The sequence below is a fragment of the Leucopleurus acutus genome, assembly GCF_964270905.1.
Source record: "Leucopleurus acutus genome assembly, chromosome: 19".
Taxonomy (NCBI): domain Eukaryota; kingdom Metazoa; phylum Chordata; class Mammalia; order Artiodactyla; family Delphinidae; genus Leucopleurus; species Leucopleurus acutus.
Window position 1 is genome coordinate 47,153,378 of NC_139161.1, and position 23,301 is coordinate 47,176,678.

The 23,301-nt window shown below is 46.3% G+C and overlaps 1 protein-coding gene across 1 annotated transcript in view; it reads left to right on the top strand.

Annotated features, from left to right (window-relative positions):
• VPS53 (VPS53 subunit of GARP complex) overlaps positions 1 to 10,982 on the top strand; it is a 124,277-nt gene extending 113,295 nt beyond the window's left edge. Inside the window, exons 20-22 of the mRNA XM_082859861.1 lie at positions 7,757 to 7,894; positions 9,616 to 9,720; positions 10,184 to 10,982. Of these exons, the coding sequence (XP_082715987.1) occupies positions 7,757 to 7,894; positions 9,616 to 9,720; positions 10,184 to 10,354 (414 nt within the window). The 3' untranslated portion in view covers positions 10,355 to 10,982. The remainder of the gene's footprint in view (positions 1 to 7,756; positions 7,895 to 9,615; positions 9,721 to 10,183) is intronic.
• Positions 10,983 to 23,301: the final 12,319 nt, after the last annotated feature.

Consider the following 23,301-nt stretch of genomic DNA (forward strand, 5'->3'; position numbering starts at 1 on the left):
TAAGCACACAGGGACAAATGGGCCAACAGAACAGAGTCAAGTTCAGAAATAGACCCACACATACATAGACACTTGATTTATGACAAAAACAGCACTAATTCAGTTGGGAAGGGATGGTCTTCTCAGTAAACAGTGCTGAGTAATTGAATATCCACGTGGAAAAAAAATTAATCTTGACCTTAACCACACACCACATAGGAAAGTCAGTTCCAACAAGGATGTGGAGAAATTAGAACCCTCGTACACTGGAAATGGAAAATGCTGCAGCCATTTTGGGAAACAGGTTGGCAGTTTCTCACAATGTTAAACATAGAGTGCCCATGTAACCCAGCAATTCCACTCCTAGATAGAAACCCAAAAGAACTGGAAAAGTATGTTCACGCAAACACTTGTGCAGCGTTATTCAAAGCAGCGTTATTCATAATAGCCAAAAAGGAGAAACAACTCAAATGCCCATCAGTTGATGAATGGATAAAGAAAATGGTTTAATCTTACAAGGGAATATTATTCAGCTCTAAATAGAAGTGAAATACTTACACATGCTACAACATAGATGAACCTTGAGAACGTTATGCTAAGTGAAAGAAGCCACAAAAGGTCAAAAGGTCACATAATGTATGATTCCATTTATATGGAATGTCCAGAACAGGCAAATCCACAAGACAGAAAGTAGACTAATGGTTGGCAAGGGGTGGAGGAGAGGAGGAAAAGAGATGTGATCGCTAATGGGTGTGGAATTTATTTGTGGTGTGTTGAGATGTCTGGAACTGAATGGTACACTTTTAAAAGGTGAATTTTATGGTATATTGTATCTCAGTTTTTATAAAATCAATTCCAGGTGGATTATAGCTCTGAAAGTGAAAGATAAGACAACAAAACTTCTGGAAGATAATAAGAGAATATTTTTATGACTGTGGGTTAGGCAAAGATTCCTTAACAAAACATTAAAAGTACCAATCATAAAAGAAGAGATTATGTGGAGTACTTAAAATTAAGGACTTCTTTTTCTCAAAAGACAAGCCAGAGTAGCAGATGATATTTGCAATATATGTAACGAAGTACTCATATTCTAAGTATATACTTTTAAAAATCTCTTAACATATCACTTATATGTGGAATCTTAAAAGGAGAAAAAAAAACAATTTCATAGAAACAGGGAATAGAATGTTAGTTGCCAGGGGCTGGGGGAAGGGGGAAATGGGGAGATGTAGGTCAAAGGGTACACAATTTCAGTTCTAAGATAAGTTCTAAGGACCTAATGTACAGCATGGTGACTGTAATTAATAATGTGGTATGATATGCTTGAAATTTGCTGAGAGTAGATCATAAGCATTCTTACCACATACACAAAAGGAGAGTTAATTATCTTGATCTTGGTTATCATTGCACAATATATATGTATGTCAGATAATCACCTTGTACACTTTTAGTATATGCAGTTAAAGTATATTTGTCAATTATTCCTCAATAAAGTTGAAAATATTACTTTAAAAAACCCCTCAACAAATCAATTAGAAAAAGGTGATCAACCAGTAGAAAAATGACAAGAGATTTGAATAGGCACTTCAGAAGGAGGCTCACCAAAAAAGCCAAAAAGCATATTAATCATCCAGGGAAATATAAATTAAAGTCACAATGACATTAGAATGGCTAAAATTAAAAAGGCCAACGATACCAAGTGTTGGTGAAGATGTGAAGCAACTGGAACTTTCATGCATCGCTGGTAGGAATGGAAATCACCACAACCAAATTGGAAAACTATCTGGCAGTCTGTACTAAAGCTAAACATATGCTTACTCCTTGAACCGGCAATTCTGCGTAGATGCCACCCCAGAGAAATAAGGGTGTATGGCCACCAAAGGCATATACAAGAATGTCCATAGCACGTTAATGAGCAGTAGACGAATCCTGAGTGACAGAGGGCAGAAGAGTGGTCATCTTTGTTAGGAAGGAAGGGAGAGCGTTGACTGGAAGAGAACCTGAGGGAGCCTTCTGGGATGCAAGAAATGTCTCATATCCTTTTTTTTTTTTTAATTTTTTAAAAATTGAAGTATAGTTGATTTACAATATTGTATTAGTTTCTGGTGTACAGCAGAGTGATTCAGTTATATATATGTATATTCTTTTTCATACTCTTTTCCATTATAGGTTATTACAAGATATTGAATATAGTTCCCTGTGCTATATAGTAGAACCTTATTGTTCATCTATTTTATATATAGTAGTGTGTATCTGCTAATCCCAAACTCCTAATTTATCCCCCTGCCCTTTCCCCTTTAGTAACCATAAGTTTGTTTTCTGTGTCTGTGAGTCTGATTCTGTTTTGTAAATAAGTTCATTTGTATCATTTCATTTAGATTCCAAATATAAGTGATATCATATGATATTTGTCTTTCTCTGTCTGACTTACCTCACTTAGTATGATAACCTCTAGGTCCATCCATGTTGCTGCAAATGGCATTATTTCATTCTTTTTATGGCTGAGTAGTATTCCATTTTGCACGCGCACGTGTGTGTGTGTGTGTGTGTGTGTGTGTGTGTGTGTGTGTGTGTGTGTGTGTGTGTGTGTGTGTGTGTGTGTTGGCCAAAAAGTTCGTTCGGGTTTTTCAGTAACATCTTATATGCCACATCTCTTTATCCATTCTTCTGTCGATGGAGAAATATCCCCTATCTTTAATGAGGCAATAGGTGTATACATATGTAATAGTTTATCAAGCTATGTACTTGGTCTTTGTGTAGTTTACTGTATGAAAGTTACACCTAAATTTTAAAAAAAAGAAAAGAGGAAAGAAACTAGGCATGTCCTCACCTTGGTCCATCCATTCTTCATATCTGGAACTGTCTCTTCTGTGTCACCTCATTGAAACTTAGCGTTGTATATATGGTCCTTTACCTTCTAGCAGTGGGCCTTTTATCTTGTCTACTCAAGGTTTCCATCACTGTGATGGTCATGATGACCCCCAAGAGTTGTAGGGGCTCTTTAAGAAGTAAACCCCTCAGAGCTTCCCACTGCTGGGTGATGACGCTTCCCAGGCATTGCATGCTGGCCAGATCTGCACCCCAGTAGCCCATCAAGAACATGAGCCACACCACCCCAAAATTTATCTCTGAGGCTCAAACAAATTTGGTGGATGGCCACCTCTTGCCCAATGCCTCATGCCTAAGGGGATGAACTTTCAGCTATTTTCAAAGATGAAAGCCAGCAGATTTTCATGATAAATGGGGCCTTTCACCTTCATTGCCCACAGACAGCTGCTAAGCCTATCAGACTAGCTCCCACCTTTTCTGACTGCATTACTTCCGGTAAAACCTGAGACGAAGATTTCCATCTGTACAGCTGTCTGGTGAGGACAAAATTTTATTGTGACTGGCTGGGAATTGAAAAAGTCCTATCTCTCAAAATATGGGAGACACTATAGAGTTATGTCTGGCTCATTCAAAGCTCTTCCTGTCGCTTAAGACTGTACAATTATTTATGCATATAATATATCTCTGGGAAATAGAAAGTACAGAAAAAACAGGAAGTATCCCCATAAGTTTTTAAATGATCATTGATCTTTTTTCTCCTGCTAGCAAATAATGCCAAGACATGCCTTTGATTTTGACAAGGCTCTGAAATTTTGCTGTATGGAAGATAAAGTTGAATCCTCACTAGGCCTCAAATAACATAGTGTGGGAAAAAAAGAAGAAGAAGAAAAAGACATAGTTTCAGTTAATAAAAGTAGAGAAAATAATGTCAAGAATATCAGCTTCCCACTCAGCTTAGTCAGATCTTAACATGTTCCCACATTTGCTTTAGATGTTTTTTATATAAAGTAAATCATTACAGTTATGGCTGAAGTCCCCCCTGGACCCTACCCTTCCTCTCGCCTCCCTACATGCCCAGAGGTAATCACTATTCTGATTTTGATTTTTATCATTCCCGTATATGTTTTGATATGTTACATGTGGATCTATTCACAAAAGATATATAATTTTGTTTTGCATATTTTTAAACTTTATACAAATGGTACTATACATATCATTCCCCACTTGCTTTTTTTTTTTTTTTTTTAATGAAAGCTCGCTCTTTCTTTATTTATTTTTGGCTGTGTTGGGTCTTCGTTTCTGTGTGAGAGGTTTCTCTAGTTGCAGCGAGCGGGGGGCCACTCTTCATCGTGGTGCGGGGGCCTCTCACTATTGCGGCCTCTCTTGTTGCGGACCACAAGCTCCAGATGCGCAGGCTCAGTAATTGTGGCTCACAGGCCTAGTTGCTCCGCGGCATGTGGGATCTTCCCAGACCAGGGCTCGAACCCGTGTCCCCTGCATTGGCAGGCAGATTCTCAACCACTGCGCCACCAGGGAAGCCCCCCACTTGCTTTTTTTGCCCAACATAATGTTTTCTGAGATTTATCTATGTTGTTATAGGTTGTTTGAGTTCACTCATTTTAACTAAAATATCATATTCCATTGCATGAACATGCCACCATTTGTTTATCCATTCTACCGTTGATGAGCATTTAGGCTGTTTCCAGTCTTCTGCTTTACAAACAGTGGATGCAGGGAACGGTTTTTTTTGTTTGTTCTTTTACATAGGCAAGAATTTCTCTAAAGGATATGAGTGCTGTGTTATGGGTCATGCACAATATGTAGCCTTTTCAAATTGGCCTTTTCACTTAGTCATGTGCATTTAAGTTTCCTTCATATCTTTTTTTTTTGTGGCTGCGTTGGGTCTTTGTTGCTGCACACTGGCTTTCTCTAGTTGCGGCGAGTGGGGGCTACTCTGCATTGTAGTGCATGGGCTTCTCATTGCGGTGGCTTCTCTTGTTGCGGAGCACGGGCTTTAGGCGCATGGGCTTCAGTAGTTGTGGCGCAGGCTCAGTGGTTGTGGCTGGTGGGCTCTGGAGCACAGGCTCAGTAGTTGTGGCGCATGGGCTTAGTTGTCCCTAAGGTTCCTTCATATCTTGATAGCTCATTTCTTTTTAGCACTAAGTAATAATCCATTGTCTGGGTGTGCCACAGTTTCTCCATTCAGCTACTGAAGGTTATCTTGTTTGCTTCCAAGTTTTGGCAATTATGAATAAAGCTGTTAAAAACATCCACGTACAGGTTTTTGTGTGAACATAAGTTTTCAATTCTAGACAAATAACGAGTAGCATGATTGCTAGATTGTATGGTTAGAGTATGTTTAGTTTTAATATAAGAAGCCACCAAACTGTCTTCCAAAGTGGCTGTAACATTTTGCATTTCCACCAGCAACTAATGAGAGTTCTGTAGCTCTACATCCTCACCAGCATTTGATGTTGTCAGTGTTCCAGATTTTAGCCATTCTAATAGATGTATAGTGGTATCTCATTGTGTGGTATCTCAGGAGTGGTATCTCATGCAAATGTTTTAATTTGCATTTCCCTGATGACAAATAGTATGGAGCATCTTTTCAAATGCTTATTTGTCATCTGTATATCTTCTTTGGTGAGGTATCTGTTAAGCTCTTGGGCCCATTTTTTAGTTGGGTTGTTTGTTTTCTTATTGTTGAGTTTTTCTTAAAAAGCTTTGTATATTTTAGATAACAGTCCTTAATAAGGTGTGTCTTTTGCAAATATTTCTCCCAGTCTGTGGCTTGTCTTCTCATTCCCTTAACATTGACTTTTGGATAGCAAAAGTTTTTCATTTTAATGAAGTCCAGTTTATCAATTATTTCTTTCACAGATCATATCTTTGGTGTTATATCTAAAAAGTCATCACCATACCCAAGGTCATCTAGGTTTTCTCCTATGTTATCTTCAAGGAGTTTTATAGTTTTGTGTTTTACATTTAGGTCTGTAATCCATTTTGATTTAGTTTTTGTGAAGGGTGTAAGATCTGTGTCTAGATTCCCTTTTATTTTTATTTTTTGAACATAGATGTCCAGCTGTTCCAGCACCATTTGTTGGAAAGACTGTCTTTGTTCCATTGAATTGCCTTTGCTCCTTTGTGAATGACCAGTTGACTATATTTGTGTGGATTTGTTTCTGGGCTTTTTCTTCTCAGTTGATCTATTTGTCTATTCTTTCACCAGTACTAAACTGTCTTGATTACTATAGCTTTATTTTATTTTATATTTATTTATTTATTTGGCTGCACTTGGTCTTAGTTGTGGCACACAGGATCTTCGTTGCCATGTGCGGGATCTTCATTGCAGCATGCAGGATCTTTAGTTGTGGCATGCAGGATCTTTTAGTTGTGGCATGCGGGCTCTTAGCTGTGGCACGTGGGATCTAGTTCCCTGACCAGGGATCGAACCCAGGCCCCCTGCATTGGGAGTGTGGAGTCTTAACCACTGGGCCACCAGGGAAGTCCCTACTGTAGCTTTATTATAAGTCTGGAAGTTGGGTAGGATCAGTCCTCCAATTTTGTTCTTCTTTAATATTGCGTTCGCTCTTCTGGGTCTTTTGCCTCTCCATATAAACTTCAGAAGCAGTCTGTTTCAATACCTCACCATTTTTTGAGAGCAATATTTCCCTCTGTGTTATCCCAAGTAAAACATTGATGGCTTCTCCAAATTTTTGTACCATTGTCAAAATTATAATCACCATGTCCATTAAGTTAATGGTGTTTCTCATTAATGAGTTTGTCTTATCTTTAGTCGTTAATTCTCCTGTCCATAGCAAAGTACAGGGAGAATGAGAGAATTCAGGGTGTCCTAGGGCCTGAAGGGATACCATTCCACCCCTGCTTGATATAATTACGAAGAGCTTTCTGAGAGGAGCAGGCAGTGGTAGATACAGCAAGCCCTGTCCTGAACGTAAGATTGACCATCAGAGTTGCAGTAGTGAGACTGTCACCCTACTGCTACCTTTGTCTGGTTGGTGGGCATGTGATTCCATCCTCCTACACTGTCTGAACAGGCCAGTGTATATATGCCATTTCTGTGCCTGCAGTTGGTGGGCAATCAGGAAAGCTGATAGCCTTCCAAATAATTGCTATCCAAGAGAACAAAAAAAAAAAAAAAGAAAGAAAAAGACAGTTTGTTGCCAAGATGCTGATGTTTAAATTTGATTTAATCTCCTACATCCTCACTGGTATCCAGAGAAATCCACAATAGAGCAGCGCGGAATTACCATGTTTTGCCTGTTGAATACGCAAAATTTTTATGGCAGTTTTCAGTGCTGATGTGGGTGTGGTCCGCACTGTGTAAATAGGTACATTCCATTCAGAAAGCAGCTCAGGATGTGTGAGAGGAGCCTCCCAAATGCCCTTGTCCTTTGATCTGTCCCAAAGACTGTCTCCTAAGGAAATGCCGCTGATAGACCTAGAATTATATCTACACAGCTGTTCATTACAGTATTCGTTATTTATAATAATAAAAATCTAGAAACAAAGTGTAGGGGAATGGTTAAAAATATTAAAGTTACATACACACACACGCCATAGAGTACTGTATAGCCATTAAAAATCATGATTTTTTTTTAAAGACTGCCAAGATGGGAAAATAGAATTCAAAAAACTTCATGTATTAAGTGGAAAAACCAGGTCGTAAAACTGTCTATACAGTATAACTCTAGCATGTTATATACACACACAAGCTGGTGGGAATGATACCACACTGAACTGTGACATCTTATTATTTTTTCCTGGGTCATAGTAATTATAACTCATGTTTTTCCTTTTATGTTTGTTCATTCGTTCATGAGAACGTATTACATTTAAAATCAGGAAAATGTTATTTATCAGTGTGCGTACACCAGGTATCGTGTCCCTGTGAAGTGGCTGGTTCTATTCTGCTCTCTTCCCTCAGCTGCTGCTGGACACCCACTCCCTGAAGATGGTCCTGCTCGATCTGCCTTCCATCGGCTCTCAGGTGGTGAGGAAAGCCCCAGCCAGTTACACAAAGATCGTGGTGAAAGGCATGACCCGAGCGGAGATGATCCTCAAGGTGGGGCTTGTGTCTTCCTCGGGGTTTTGGTTAAAGGGCCTGGTTATCTGATTGTTTATTCCAAGGAGTACTGAGTACTAGTCTTTGAAAGCACAGGTTAGGACCTATGCCCATCAGTCCTAAAAGATTGTCCACATTCTTTGGCTGAACCAGACTTTGGCCCCATCAGATATTGTTGAAAGTCAGTGCACTGTTACCGGGGGGTCAGTAATTCTATCTGACAAATGAATTCTTCATCATAGTGGGATTCTCTTGTAATAAGATTTGACCAAGATTGGAGGTTGGGTGGCGTTGTCACTGTGAATCAGCGTCTAAGTCAGGGATCTCTCTGCTTCTTAGCAGGAATTTCTGGCCCAGCTGTCAGTTACTCAGGTCCACGTAAGCCTCTTTGGCACTCTGAACTCTGCCACTTTATAGGAACTCTGAACAGATGTTGCATAACTGATTCTAATCAGCAAATGGGTTTTCTAAAGCCCCGTTTAATAAAATATACATGGGGTGATGATGCTGAGAACGTCTGAAGCCTTGAGCTCCTGCATATGATTTCCATCTGGATGTGTCAAGGGGAAAGGGGGCCTGTTGGGGAGGGGAGAGAAGGCTGGAGAAAAAACGGAACTGTCAGGGGATGCTCTTAGAAGGCCAGGGCCTGCAGGCCCTTCAGGTCTGTCTCCAAACAGAATGACTCGAATGATGGAGGAGTGAAAAGTAACGGCAGGCCCTGACATGGGTGGGACCAGGTAAGGGGCCCACACAGACCTCAGGCTTTGGCCTGAGGAAACCGGAAGCAGGCTAATCCATTTCTTCCCTAGCCGGTTTACTCAGCAGGGTGGAGAGCAGGGTTTAGAGAGAACTTCTGAGTGAAGACTCCTTGCCAGTCTGAGTCATATGCTCAGAAATTCAAAACAAAACCAGTCTGCTGGCCCGCGCGCCACAGCTACTGAGCCTGCTTGCTCTGGAGCCCGCGCGCCACAACTAGAGAGAAGCCCGTGCGTCGCAACAAAAGATCCTGCGCGCCGCGACTAAGACCCGACACAGCCAAAAAATTAATTAATTAAATAATTTTTGAAAATTGAAGCAATGGTTGCCTCTGGAGGAAAAAAAAACAGTCTGCTGGAGGAAGGAAATCAGATGCCACACTGAAAACCAAATGGCAGTGAATGTGAGGGTTGCGATGCCATTGCTTTCCTGCTGTTGGTACATGAACTGGACGTAGTTAAATGAAGTTCCAGATTTGAAGTCTTGAAAAGAGTGAGGCTGTTCTAGGGGTTTTGTTTTTGAGAAAATGCACTTAATTCAGTGCCTTTTGAGGCCATCTTTCGGGAACAGTGATACATCAGGACAGAAGGAGCAGGTACCACGAACCTACGAAATGTCTCAAACAGGGGACCCTGCAGCAGAGTGTGTCCCGTGGTCCTGATATTTAAAAAGTCACTTGGGACTCCCCCCAGGCCCTCTGAATTAGAACCTTCAGAGGAGGGACGTAGGAAGGTGTACTTAAGAAGCAATCCAGGTTACATTTATGATTTAGGAAGCATTGCTCTAACTGAATGTCGAGATGAAACAGGCTGTCAGGACATTTCTGGGTTTGCAGCTGCTGCTGCCACCTAAGGAGATCGTGCAGAGTCCGTTTTGTGATCAGCCTGCAAGTGAGGAAAGATAATCCTCGGCCTCCGATCGTGAGTGTTCCCGGCAGGCCTACTCTCGTCTCTCTCCCTCGGTAGGTCGTGATGGCCCCTCACGAGCCGCTGGTGGTGTTTGTGGACAACTACATCAAACTCCTGACGGACTGCAACACAGAAACCTTCCAGAAGATCCTGGACATGAAGGTTGGCTCCGCGTTTTGTTTTGTCCCCGGGCACCTTCTTCTCACGCTCAGTGGTTAACTGGGGGATGGGATATTGGCCCCGGGAGCTATCTCAAAGTGCCCATGCCTGGCCCGGGCTGCACACCCAACTCCCAGAAGCCTTTTAAGGAGGAGGAAGAACCGGGGCCTGTGAATGTCCCCGTTCTGATGGCACCCTGACGCCCAGCAGAGAGCCAGGCTCAGCGGGACTGCAGTGGAGAGGAGGCTACCCTCACGCATCCTGCCGCCTGTCCTCTGCCCTCTCAGCCCCTTCTCCCTCCTCTCCTATTGCCTCTTCCTCTGATTCTCTCCCAGGCTGCTACCCAGGGCTGGTATCTCCCTGAAGCAAGCCTTAATCCTCAGCCCAGTGAATACCAGCTACTGCGCTTGCCCTCGGGCCCTTCGGGCCAGAGCTGACATCACCCTCCTTTCTCTCTCCACCTCAGGGGCTGAAAAGGAGCGAGCAGAGCAGCATGCTGGATCTCTTCCGCCAGAGGCTCCCCGCGCCGCCCTCAGGGCCCGAAGGCTCCAGTTCTCTGTCCCTCCTGGCTCCAACTCCAGAACAGGAGTCATCTCGCATCCGCAAACTGGAGAAACTAATTAAAAAGAGACTGTAGGAGCGTCCAAGGGGCACTTTTCCCCCAGCCAGTGACACCCCCCCACCAGCACCCAGATCTCCGGAAGCCCCCCACCTCTCCTGTGCTTCCCCGACTCTCAGATCATCAGTCTTGAAACTTGCTGGGGCGTTTGGGTCATTCACATGTTTCTCCCATGTCCTGTCTTAATTCCTGTCCTAATCGGAGAAGACGGGTAACAGCCAGATTATAAAAAGGCAGTCAAGATGGTCCCTGATTCCTGCAGCAGAGGCAGCTGGGGGTGAAGTTTCCGTGTGCTTCACTTGCTGGTCCCGGGCTGCCCCCAACTGGTCCAGTTGTCACTGACTCTGTAGCCTCACCCCCGCAGTCACACCCTCTGGCATGTGGTCCTGTTCCTTTCCATGCTTCTATCCCAGCACTGTGGGTGACAAAGCCTGGAACTCACCCCTTCCTCCACATGCAGCCGTGTGAGGTTCCCTCTGAGGCCGGACCCTTAAGAGATGTCGTCTGGGCTTGGCTCTAGGGCCCAAGTTATGAAGTGGAAGATTACAGGTGTGACGGAAGAAAGAGGTGTGGCCTTTAGCTAAGCCCTAGTAGGGAAAGCTGGCTAAATAAGAAAAGCGCTGGAAGGGCAGGGAAGGGGCTGGGGGGGCACGTGGGCAGCTCAGTCGATAGATTTCACTCTGCCCAGACAGCCATGGTGTGGCTCTGGTAAGGTTATCCAGCCCGAGCTAATTGAGGTTAACATTCTCTTCCCACTCTTGAAAGAAGGGATGATGGGCCCATCTCCAAACAGCCACTTCAGCCATCTGTCCTCGGCCTGGGAGCTGGAAACCCAGTGGACTCCCACACCTGGTTCTTGTCACTCTCAGTGTTTACAGATCCACACTTCTCTTTGTGTTTCATCATGAGGAGTCATTTTCTGGAAGTCTCCATGACGGCATTGAGATGTCAAGCTGCTGTTTTGCACCCCGGGTGGTGGTCACAGCCGGGGAAGTTGCCTTCTTGATTTATTACACTGTCAGTGAGCTCCAGGAGCCAGCAGAAGTCAGTAGGAGCTACGTTAAGTGTCTCGCTGATGGGCGCTGCATGCCCTGTGTGCGCCCTGTACAGACAGAGCATGTTTCTCATCTGGGGGGTCTGCATCAGAATCACCTGGGGCTCTTTTTTTTTTTTTTTTTTTTTACAAGTACAGATGTATGGAGATTGTGAGTCAATTAGGTCTGGAGTGGGGCCCAGCATCTAGGTTTAGAAGTTCCATAGGTGATTATAATGCTTTCTTCTTGTGAAGAACCATGTAACAGAAGTTTGCTTTATTGAAGGTTCCTATTGCACATTTTCATAAAGGTATGTTCTTTCTGACTCTAAGCAAGTGTAATTACTGTATAACTGAGCTGGTACCCAAATGGTAAAGGTTCTTCTTTTTGCTGATAGCCAGCAGCTTGAGTTTTGAATTTGTGTTGGTGGTAGGGACCATGGCAGAAATCATGCTGTCCCCATACTGACTAGGATTCTTCTTGTTTTGATGATCAAGCCCCAAACAGAAGGTTTATTTATTACTGTCACTTTGAAATAATATATATAAAGGAGCACTCATTGATAAAAACAGTAGCTAACAACTCTGTTATTCAGCTAAATTATATAGATACTGTACCGGTTCCTTCCCTCCACTTTCTCTAGCCCCTTAAAAAAAAACAAGCAACTTAAAGTCACCTTATGTGGTTAAAATAAATATTTGTAATTTATAATTGATAAAGAGTTCACTGCTGTTTTTACTCTGGACAGACTTCCTGATTGCTCGTTAGAGGTGCCCAGGCTGGAGAAAGTTCTGTTTGGATCATAACAGGGAAATGGGAACCACCATGGATGGGGTGTTTTGACCTCCAAATTCCGTTCTGGAATTGAAGCTAACTGTTGCCACTCCTCCCTCTCTTGAAGAACAAAGACCCAGTACCTGGGGCTTTCCCAGGAAAGGGCACCGACTTTCTCATGCCTCGGGCAGCTCCTCGGTGCAGGTGGAACAGGACCGAAAGCAGACGTCCAAGGACCAATTTAAGAGTGACGGGCAGGCAGGGCGAGCGATCAGGGGACGCAGGGGACGTGACACCAGCCCATCCTGAATTGCCATTGGACAGGGAGCCCTGGTCCCCCGTTTACAGAACGCTAGGGAAAATGCCACAAGTTCACAGCTGGAAATGTAATTCCTCTCTCTAGGAAGAGAAATCTCCAAAATAACCAACTTGCTTGAGCGTGAAAGCAAGTGTTTCACACTTCTTGTCTCCTCCAAGTCAGATTGCTAAAAATAAAATCCTTAGAACTGTGTTGGGCCATTTAAACAATAGCCTTGGAAACACGGACACATGAAAAGCTGGCGTGCAGAAAGAGTACTGTTAGGTTTTACACAGTAAAGAAACTCTTCCAGTCTCTTACTAGTATTTATCAAAATAGATAAGCCCCCTGGACCCTCAAGGTATCGATTCCTGAAAATAAAGGGATTGCTTTTTTGTGTAGATATCATTCATTTTTCCCCCATCTGGAAGTGGTTTCGTGGCGCATATCGCAGCATAAAATACTACAGTTAATTAAAGCATTACTGGATGTCATTTGCTAGGATGTATTTCCTCACTGTTGACAGAAAACAGAACAGGCTGTGGGAAAGAATTAGCGAGCCCGTGAAGCCCGGGCTCCCCTCTCGGCATCTGCCCTTCTGCCTGGTGAAGATGCGCCCATTCCCTGACAGCACGAAACCAGAATGTGATGTTCCTCAGCGAGGTCCCGGCATGTCCAGCGGTGGTGGAAACCCTCTGTAAATAGGTATAAAGCGTTCTGCTTCTGATTTGGAATCCTCCCTGTGCTCCAAATTTCTACCCCGTTGACTTTCCCTTCTCCACCTCCCAGCTCCAATCACAGCCTGCTTCTCCATGTGACTGCCAGAGGCCTTCTGTCCTGTGCACAGTAAGTCAATCCGGTTTCCTTAATAGCTGGGTGGGCATTTTGCAGCGAACCTCTGGGGAAGTCTGATGTTCCCCTCAGCCCTGGAAAATCTGCGGCAGCACTTCCATTAGGTTGGCTTCAAGATCATTCCCTAGTTTCCATTCTTTATTTTCACCAGCTCACCACTTCGATAGGGTAGCCGGAAATCCATCTGATGAGAAAAGAAACATTTCCGTATACCCCACCCAGAAGAACGCTGCCAGATGGTTGACCCACCAGGCTCTCTTCTTTCTCACATACATAACCAGGTAAGTAGAGGGATGTAAAGAAAGTTTGAAACAAAAGCAGTTTTCAGAATCCATGAAAGGGGGCGGGGGGGGGTGCGTGTAATTAACAGGGCAGTGAAGGTCACACAAGAGCCAGCTGTGCACACGCTCTGTCAGCCACGAGGCCGTGTGAAATGTGACCTGCTCCTTACCACTCGCCAGGCCTGAGCCCCAAGTGGGTGGCCACAGCGCTTGCTCTGTCCCTGGGCTCACTTGGACAGGATGGCCATGTGACGACACAGCCTGCTGCTGGGTGCAGGCCGCATCTGAAGCAAGCACCGGAATACGGAGCCTTTGCCTTTTTAGGTCTGCCGCCTGGGATATCCAGCTTACTCAAGCATTTTAAAGACGCTCCATCCTCTGTTCCCCTTGCCCCAGCAGCTGCTATTTCCGTAGCATTTAGGGATAAACCTGCAGACACTGAGAAAAGAGCTTCCTCCCTCCTCGGTGGTGTTGGCTGGACTGCCTGTTACGGAAAATGTGGCACATTTCCTCTGAATGCAAATTAGAAGGATTGCCAAAGGCTGCTTTCCAAAAAACATGTCTTTAGAAATGGTGTCTGGTGTCCACAGAACCGATTTCAACCGGCCAGTCCTGGCAGGGACAAAATTCTTGCCTGCACTCTTTTTTTTTTTTTTTTTTGACCTTCAATGCCTAGAAAATGCTAAGCGAGATTATCTTGGGACAGGCAGACCTAACAGGGAAGCCAGAAGTTCACCAGCTATTCGGATTACTTCACAGTTGCCTTTCAAAGATGATTCCCAAGGCCAGCGGAATCCCTGTAATCAGCTCAAAAGTACCTGCCTGGCTCTTCCAATCCCCTCTGGGGATATCGATACAGAGAATGCTGGGCGATAAGAGTGATACAGAGGAAAAGCTGTGTACATTCTTTGTCCCCTAAGAATGTTTATCACTTAATCTGAGAGCTCTGGTGGCCTCTGCTCAGCAACAAATAGAATTTGCATAATCGCTGGTGCGATCCTGCTTGGGGTAGTTCTTCAACACGTGAGAAATTAAGAACAGCTTCTCAGCATAACTCCCCTTTACTTCTGGGGCCATGAAAAGCATTTACCAAGTAGGCTGCAACTTTCAGGGGCACCAGGTGAAGTGGTGGAGAGAAACTCCAGCTTCTGCTTGGTTGCTTTGTGCTGATGGAAAAGGAAGGCCCTTCTCAAGCAGAGGGGAAGCGCACCACCTGCTAAAGAGACCGCATTCCACGGAATTCTTCACTAAAGTCCTGCGATTGGCCTGGGGCAGCCGCGGAAGCGCTTTAGCAGGCAAATGGAAAAATGGCCAATGTTGTGTAAAGAAAACATGAGTGCACACACAGAGACACCCCCCTCCCCCAGCCTCATACCCACTCCCTGCTGTAACCCTGGCACTGCTCTCAGCGGATCCCAAGTGTCGGCCCCTCGGCTGGCTGGCTTGCTCAGTCGTCAGAGAAGGGCGCTCATGGGCCTTATGGTCCCCGTGGATTAAGCCCTGGGCCATAGTTGCAGCCCAGCTACTGTCTGGCATGCAAATAATACCTGATTGTGAGCAGGCCCGAGAGATCCAGGCCATCCCATGCTATTGGGGGGGGAGGGAACTGAGTATTTACTGCCTCCTGGATAGTTAAGAGACCTCATTGGATCAAAACCCCTGTTAAGTGGGTAGGATTTTATGGATGTGGACCTGGAAGCCTGGGGGGCAAATGATGTGCCCAAGGCCATATAGCTCGTGCGTGCGTGCGTGGCAGAGCCAGGACTGGTGTCATCCATGCTCTTTGCACTTCACAAGTGGTTTTCAAATTTATGAGACCCAACTTTACATGGGACTCTCACTCTACGAATAGATAAAAGTATTTTATTAATACATTTTGTGAGTTCAAGTATCTTTCAAAGCAAATCAGTGAGAACACTGAAACTGTTTCAGTTAAATAGAAAGCATTGCAAAGCTAAGTTTATGGGTGGCAGTCGATATATACCAATGCCAGCATCCAGTTTATTTCTGTGTTTTGCTTTGCTTGCATAGAATAGAGAAATCTTGACTTAATCCAGCTAAGAATTTGCAAACAGCATCAGTTTTGTTTTAAACAAGCCCTCCTCCCAATCCCAGATACTCTTTGGTTACCCAGATGTGACAAGGACTCTTTATCCTGAGGTCTACGTGGACAGAACAGCCCTGACAGTGCAGGTTAACACACCGAGGATCTGTAAAATCTTATATTTGCACCAATAACACATTCGCATGTTATGTTATTACTTTCGAATGTTCAGTTTTTAGAATAAGCTTAAAGTATGCATCCTTAAAGGGAGGTTAGAATCAAAGCCTTGTGGAGCTCCTTTGTCCCCTAAAACATCTCAAGAATTCCAGGTTCCCCAGAAGCCAGTTTGGAAGCTGCTGTCCTCATCGGCGGCTGCTGCTCGAGGGGCGGGGGTGTTTGGCGGTGTCACCTTTGTACAGGAGAGAGCAGCTTTTCATCTGAGCTCCACATCCCTGAACTGTCACCCAAATCCTGTCCGAGTCACGCTGGAGGCCACCTTCTGGGTTGAGCCTTGCCGCCTTTAGAAAGAGGACATCAGAGGGCAAGGACCACCCCCGACCCCCCGACCCTGTGCGAGGCAGCTCTTTTCTAAGAACAAAACTATGCAACCGGAACTGGGGGAGGGGGCTTGGGCAACATTTGCAAGAAAGCCCATCCTTCTCTCAAAATCCCGACAAGCCCCAAATCTTAACGCCTGAGGCCTCACACGTCTGTCTGTGTACATGCAAAGCTTCCCAACCTTTTCAGGACTTGAAGCATAGAAATGATGACATTTGTGCTCCCTTGGCATCACACTGGGGCAAACCAGTTGAAGAGGCTGCCGGGGCCATATTCATGGGCCTGGGGACTGTGGCTGCTTCAGGGGACCGCCCCCGCCCCCGGCCAACCGGGCTGAGGGGATCCACGTGGGCATTTGCTGTGCACTCCGGCCACGACCCAGCTCTGTAGTTGGGAAGCTCTGAATTGGAGCATCAACGTTGGGTGGTATGTGGGTTTATTTGTTTTTAGAGCTTTGTTCAAATTTCCTTATTTATCAGTTGGGAAACTGAGACCTCGAGAGTTCCAGTCGTGAGCTTGCCCTTCACTGTGGCGAGGACTGGCAAAGTCCAAGCCACCTCTGTGTCCCACTTGCCACTCACCGCTCCACCCTCCCTGGCTGGCCTTCCCTGGAGTCCCGACCCTCCCTTCCTGCCCCCTCCTCCACTCCCACCAGGTTTCTCAGAGCTCGTCCCCTTTTCTGTTCTGCCTGAAGAAATGAACCAGGGCTTCCATGCTTTCTTTGATCTCCCACCACCCTCCCAGGTCCCCGTGCTACTTCTCTTGTGGCCTTCGTTACCATTTCCAACAAAAGGTTACAGCCATCACCTCCAGCCCCTAAGTGCATTCCCTCTTGTTCAGCATCCATCTCAACTACCTTCCGGAAACTTCTCTGGAAGGATGACCTTCTTGCCACACTTTCATCCTCTTTGCACTCTCCGTGGATCTGGTGAGTCCTCCCTGCCCCTGGGAATTCTCCCTTCACTCCCTCGATGCCTTGCTTTCCTGCTCCCTTAACGTCTTGGTCTCTGTCACTGATGCTTTTTTCCTTTTGAACCTTGACTCTGGTCAAGCCCCAAGGTTTTAGGCCTCCTGTGGTTTTCACTCCAGACTCTTTCAGAGGACTTTTCTGCCCATCACAGGTATAAACACCAGCTATGCCTTCTGAGGTTTCTCAGATTTTTAGCCCTTGTCCGTCCCCTTCAGCTGACCCCAGTCCGCTTGCAGGTCCCATCATCGACTTGGGTGGAGCATCTCCAGGTACACTCGGCTCCCTTCCTGAAATTCCTCGTCTCTAAAGGGCACCACCTTCCTTTTCCTAGTTCCTCAGTCTCAAGGCCTTAGAGTAAGGCACCCTTGACAACTCTCTTTGTCAACCAATATGGTTAGTTAATCGTAAAACATTTTCTTAATGATTATACAAACACCAGTCACAGAAACCAAGAGAAAAATCTAAGTTGCCCCAGCAAATCAAGGCTCTCAGTCCCAGTCAGGCCTGGCAGGTGGGGTTTCCTCGTGGGGTAGCCCTTCTCCGTGGTTTCCCAGCCGGGCCCACGGAGTTCCTCTTTGCTCTGAGGGCTTCTGCAAAGAAGCTGGCATAAGGCTCGCTCCACTGACCTCCTCTCATGACTGCTAACCCCAATGATTTTGAGTGTTTCTGCACTGCTGTTTCTATTTTCTTCACCTTATAAAATATTGCAATAATACTACTCATTTTTAAAGTACACAGTATTCATGTTAATAAGTTTAAACAATATAGAAATATATCAGAAGTGCTACACACCTCTTCCAGACATTCTGTCTTACACTGTGGGGGGAGGGCGCTTTGCAAACAAAATTAATATTAAGCATATCTGCATATTTTTCTACAGCTAAACAAGAAATCTTGGATATCTTTTCCCTCGGCACACATAGAGCCACTCATTCTTTTTAAGGCTACATGGTGTTTTATGGTTGAGATAGACCACCGTTTACTTAGCCAGTCTCCTCTCAGTATACAAATAGGTTTCTATTTTTTGGCAGTGAGAAACACATCGCCAGTGAAAATCTTCCTGTAAATATCTTTGCTTACTTGTGCCCACCTTTTTGTAGGCTACTCTCCTAAAATCGTTCCATTCCCATTTTAAAAGGTTAAAGGGTACGCACATTTGAAATGTTGCTAGCTCTCGCCAAAGTGTCCTCTGCAGAGGTTATGCTGCACACTGCCATCGACCGTGTGTACGTGTGTACCCTCTTCTCCACATCCTCACTTGCCCTAGATGTTCTTTCCTGCTTCTTGACTGAGAGGATGTAGTTGCAGCTCTATCTGTAGAAACCCCGTAAGCAGAAGTTCCCCCTTTGGCTTTCACTGCACAAAACCAAATGTGACCCAACCAGTGCTGTGTCTTGCTGCAAGAAAACTTTCTGAGCAAAAGCCCCGTGGCTTCCCTCATGGTCAGGGCTCCTAGAGGACATGCTTTGTTGGTTCGCTCATGAAAGCAGCGGTCGTCCTTTGTATTTGTAGAGTTTGATATTCAGTTGAGCATCCCTTCTGTTCTTTATCTCTGCCCTTTCCCCAGACTCCATCAGCAGACAGGGCTTCCTATCATGCACTGTCTTCTGGCAGTGACGCTATGGAGATAACAGCTTAAATTCTTAGTTTCTGAACTCCTGTAGAGACTTTGTGATTCTATAGTAGAGAAGAAAGTCTTGAAAGCCACGAGAGTTACAAGAATTGTTGGAATGGCGTTTTGCTTTGTTTTTGTCCTTTATTCTAAAAGTTACCCTTTACATTTTAAGAGCCAAAATGCTGGAGGACTTTGCACACAGCCAGCACCATCAGCAGAGGGACAGTGCATCTTGACATAAACATTTTTTTCCATAGAAAAAAGAGGTGGGGGGGGGAGGGGGAATTTTGACCAGCAGGTATCAATAGAAAAGGAAGAACTAGAGGGGATATGACTTGGTTTTGAGGCTGGAAGGTCATGGAGAAGAAAACCAGAACCCTACCGCTCTGGGCTGAGCCCCAGTATAAGCGAAACCCCCATAAGTTTGAGGGAAACGCTGATCTAGAAACCATTGCCTGGCTTCCAGCAATTAACCTGGGAGACTGCAGTCCCCGTAGAGAAGTGAGGTGTTCAACAAGGCACCTGAGGAGGAGAGAGAGTGTCTGAGAGTGTTGTCCAGCCAGGTGGGCCCAAGGGCGGGCACACCTCACAGAGTCCCTCACACCCCATCATGGGGAGGTGATGGCTTCCAAGCTCCCTGAGCTCCCAGAAGTAATGAAAGGGCCAGCTCATTGGAAGGGACTTCAGGCTGGGACAACTAGGGTACAGATCAAGTGGCATATGGACATGAAAAGCAGAGGGTGGGTCTTCCCTGGTGGCGCAGTGGTTAAGAATCTGCCTGCCAATGCAGGGGACACAGGTTCGAGCCGTGGTCCTGGAGGATCCCACCTGCCACGGAACAACTAAGCCTGTGAGCCACAACTACTGAGCCTGCGCTCTAGACCCCGTGCTCCGCAACGGAAGAAGCCACCGCAATGAGAAGCCCGCGCACCGCAACGAGGAGTGGATCCCCGGTCACTGCAACTAGAGAAAGCCCTTGCGCAGCAACCAAGACCCAATGCAGCCAAAAATAAATTAAATAAAAAAGCAAAACAGAACAAAAAACGACGTTGTAGAGGCACAAATGCCAACCAGTGCCATTAAAAAAAAAAAAAGCAGAGGGTGGCATTCCTTGGCCAAGCAGAGCAAATTTCTCCTCCGTAGAGGCCAGAGAGATAGGACGGCGACCACGGACCAGGCACTCACCACCAGCCACCCCATCCTTGCTGCTGTGATGTGACGGAAGCCTCCCCAGATGCCACCCAGGCAAAAGGGAAGGATGAGAGTAGTACTTACCCAAGAGCCACTAGTCATCTTCCAGAAGAACTATACTGTGAGCAAGACACTTCCAGTCTAGAGAGAAACGGGGGTTTACGAGCTAAACTGAGCTCAGTTTAAAAAAATAAAAAGAGAATTAAGCTTTTGGATGCCAGAGTACAGTCACAAAACAATACCCGTGACAAGTGCAAAAGGAAAAGTAACAGCTTGCTGCAGTGTCCTCGCCATGGTATTTCCAGGAGCACAGCTGGACTAAACCAGCCACCCTAACTCTTGCTTCCCTTTGTCACCAGTGCAACATCTTTGCAGGATGCACGTCCGGGAATGGAGCTAATTGACTCCAGAGGCAATGAACTTGGGGCACTTGTCAAGTCTGCAATGCTCTCCGCTCAGTGAATCTAAGCCAGGGGAGAAGGATGACCAGATCTTCAGAGACCTCATGGCAGAGCTTTGGTCATCATCTCCTCCTCCCTTCTTTGCCTGCCTGTTCCTTATTTGCTGCTTTAGTACCAGCACAGGTGTCACTCCCTCCAGAAGTCTTCCCCCAATCTTCACCTCCCTCTCTCCACCAGGCTGGTGAGGCTCTCTTTGTGCTCTCACACTCTGTCTCGCACGAAGTAGGCCCTTGGGAGGTGCTGATTGAATTAATGGGTCTAGCAGGAGAGCACACACGAACCCCAAAATCTCTCACCCAGAGCAGAGCTCTCAGCCTTGGGAGTAGAGGTGAAATGGATTCTGGGGAACAAGAACAGGGTATCTGCTGATAAAGAGTCTTTCAAGAGGAACACAAAGCCCAGATTCCTTAATGTCCGTGTGTGATGGAAGGCCCGGGCTGCACTCGTATTAACTGCTCTTTTTATTACAAGCGTGGAGAATAGGTAGGCATTGTGCCCTGTCTTGGGGTTTGTAAGATGATGATATCTGACATTCTAGAAGCTTCTGCTTCCAACACAGCCTGCTAACAGCAGAAGGTCCTTTCTCAGATGGCAGACAGCCTTGATGCTAAAAAAGGCATCCCTGGAAATAGCAGAGTCTACCTTTCAGTCTTTGAAAAGCAAGGTGTTGAGATGGGAGTTGGGTGATATTTGATGGGTGTCTGATGGGGCAGGGGGCCCAGCCGCGACTGAAGTCGAGTATCCCTGTCATTCTCAGGACCAGACATGCTCTTTGCATTGCAGGACCTGGAAGCCTCTTAGAGAAATCCCAAGAGAACGGCCCAGAAGGGTAAGCCTGGCTCAGGGGAGAGGGATTTGGAATTCAAAGGGGTTTTTTGCTTGCTTGTTTTATTATTTGTCTCTTGGCCCAGCCCTGCACGGTTCAAGGTGAATCCTAGGGCGGGAAGCAGGCATAAAGGAAGCCGCACTGCATCAGGACCACCCTGTAAACGCAACCAGAAGGGGCGAGAGGCACTTAGCTGCGGACCACAGCACAGCTCCGGCACCTCCAAGCTACGTGGCCCTCCCCGCGCACCAGCACCGGCAACGGCACCCGGGGCTTTGGTACCCACAGCGGTGGCGTGGCTGCAGCCCCTCTCTAAGTGCCTGGTGGAGCTGGTGGTGGTCTCTGCAAGGGCAGCCTGTTGGAGGGCCGCCGTGTGGGTCACTGTCACCCAACTTAGCAGAACCAAAGGCTGGGGCAGTGGGTGCAGGAAAAGGAAAAGAAAATTAATGGCAGGCATCCTCTGCATATACCCAGATTTATTTATGAGCATATGAGAGGCAGAGACTTCCAGAAATACTTGTCATTGGTTGGGGTCATCCTGCAGAAGTACAAGGCAAGAGTCAATAAAATTCCAGTTAACCGCCAGCTGATGCGACCTGGGAAAACATGAGACTCGTGGAATTTTTCATTGGTACCTCTTCTCTCACCTCAAGTTCCTACCCCACCCCTGGCTAATCTTCCTCAGAACTGAAAAACATTTCTTCAAAGGCATGTAAATGTCTTCGGCAAGTCTCAGGAGCTCCCAACAGTACATAGCTGCAAACCACAGCCGCCTCCCGCTGGGGGGTATTCTGCTTTGAATTTGAGGGAGGAGAGGAATGCACTTAGGGACACCGGCTCCAGGGAAGGACAGCAGAGCCAATTGGCCGCCCCCAGGCTCCCACTCTCCACCCTTTCCCACGCAGCCTACAGACCGAAATCCCCCGAGGGTCCTGGAGGCTGCCTTTGGAGAGTGGCTGTGCAGACTGGCCAACTGTTGCCTGCACACCCTTCTATCACGCCCTTCAACCAAGGAGCCAAGGGTCTTAACTTCAGTTGCTCAACTAAGGGCTATTTTTCTGGGCTGCAAGTCCTTGTCTGGTGTGAATACGCAGAACGGAGCCAGGAGTGCAAGTGTATTGATGTCGTTCCAACGAGGCCGTGAGCCCCAGCTTTGCAAAATCCCATCTGGGTTTTATTTTGCAGATGCCACGGCCCTTTTTCTGTGTAACTAGGGAGCGTTTGGGAGAACAGCTCTCAGCTTACACATAGGAGGCCCCAAGGGTGGAGCCTGTATTTGGGGTCCTCAGGTTCCCCACACAGGGGTCACTGGCCTGACTCCACCCCAAGCTTCATTCGGTGTCTGGGTGAGCGTCGCCACTGAGGCTGGGCCAGATCCCACCTCTCCACCTGACCTGGTGGTCTCCCAGGTGAGAGGTCAGAAAAGGAGCCTGGGTGCTTCCCTGGTGGTGCAGTGGTTAAGAATCTGCCTGCCAGTGCATGGGACAGGGGTTCAAGCCCTGGTCCAGGAAGATCCCACATGCCACAGAGCAACTAAGCCCATGCGCCACGACTACTGAGCCTGCGCTCTAGAGCCTGCAAGCCACAACTACTGAGCCCGTGTGCCACAACTACTGAAGCCCGCGTGCCTAGAGCCCGTGCTCCGCAACAAGAGAAGCCACTGCAATGAGAAGCCCACGCACCGCAACTGAGAGTAGCCCCTGTTCACTGCAACTAGAGAAAGCCCACGCACAGCAACGAAGACCCAACCCAGCCAAAAATAAATAAATAAATTTTACAAATAAATAAATATTTTTTAAAAAAAAAAAGAAAGAAAGAAAAGGAGCCTGTTCCCTCAGGCCCATTTCGCTCTGAAATGGCCAGCCTTTGGTGTCCCTGGCCTCTGGTTCAGGCCACCTTTGTGAGTCCCAGGAGCACAGAGGTATGAACCAAGCTCACCAACTCATGTGTGCACAGACTCCTGTGGGCTGGGCCGTGTCAGTACATCTTTTTTTTTTTTTTTTTTTTCCTGCAGTACGCGGGCCTCTCACTGTTATGGCCTCTCCCGTTGCGCTCCGGACG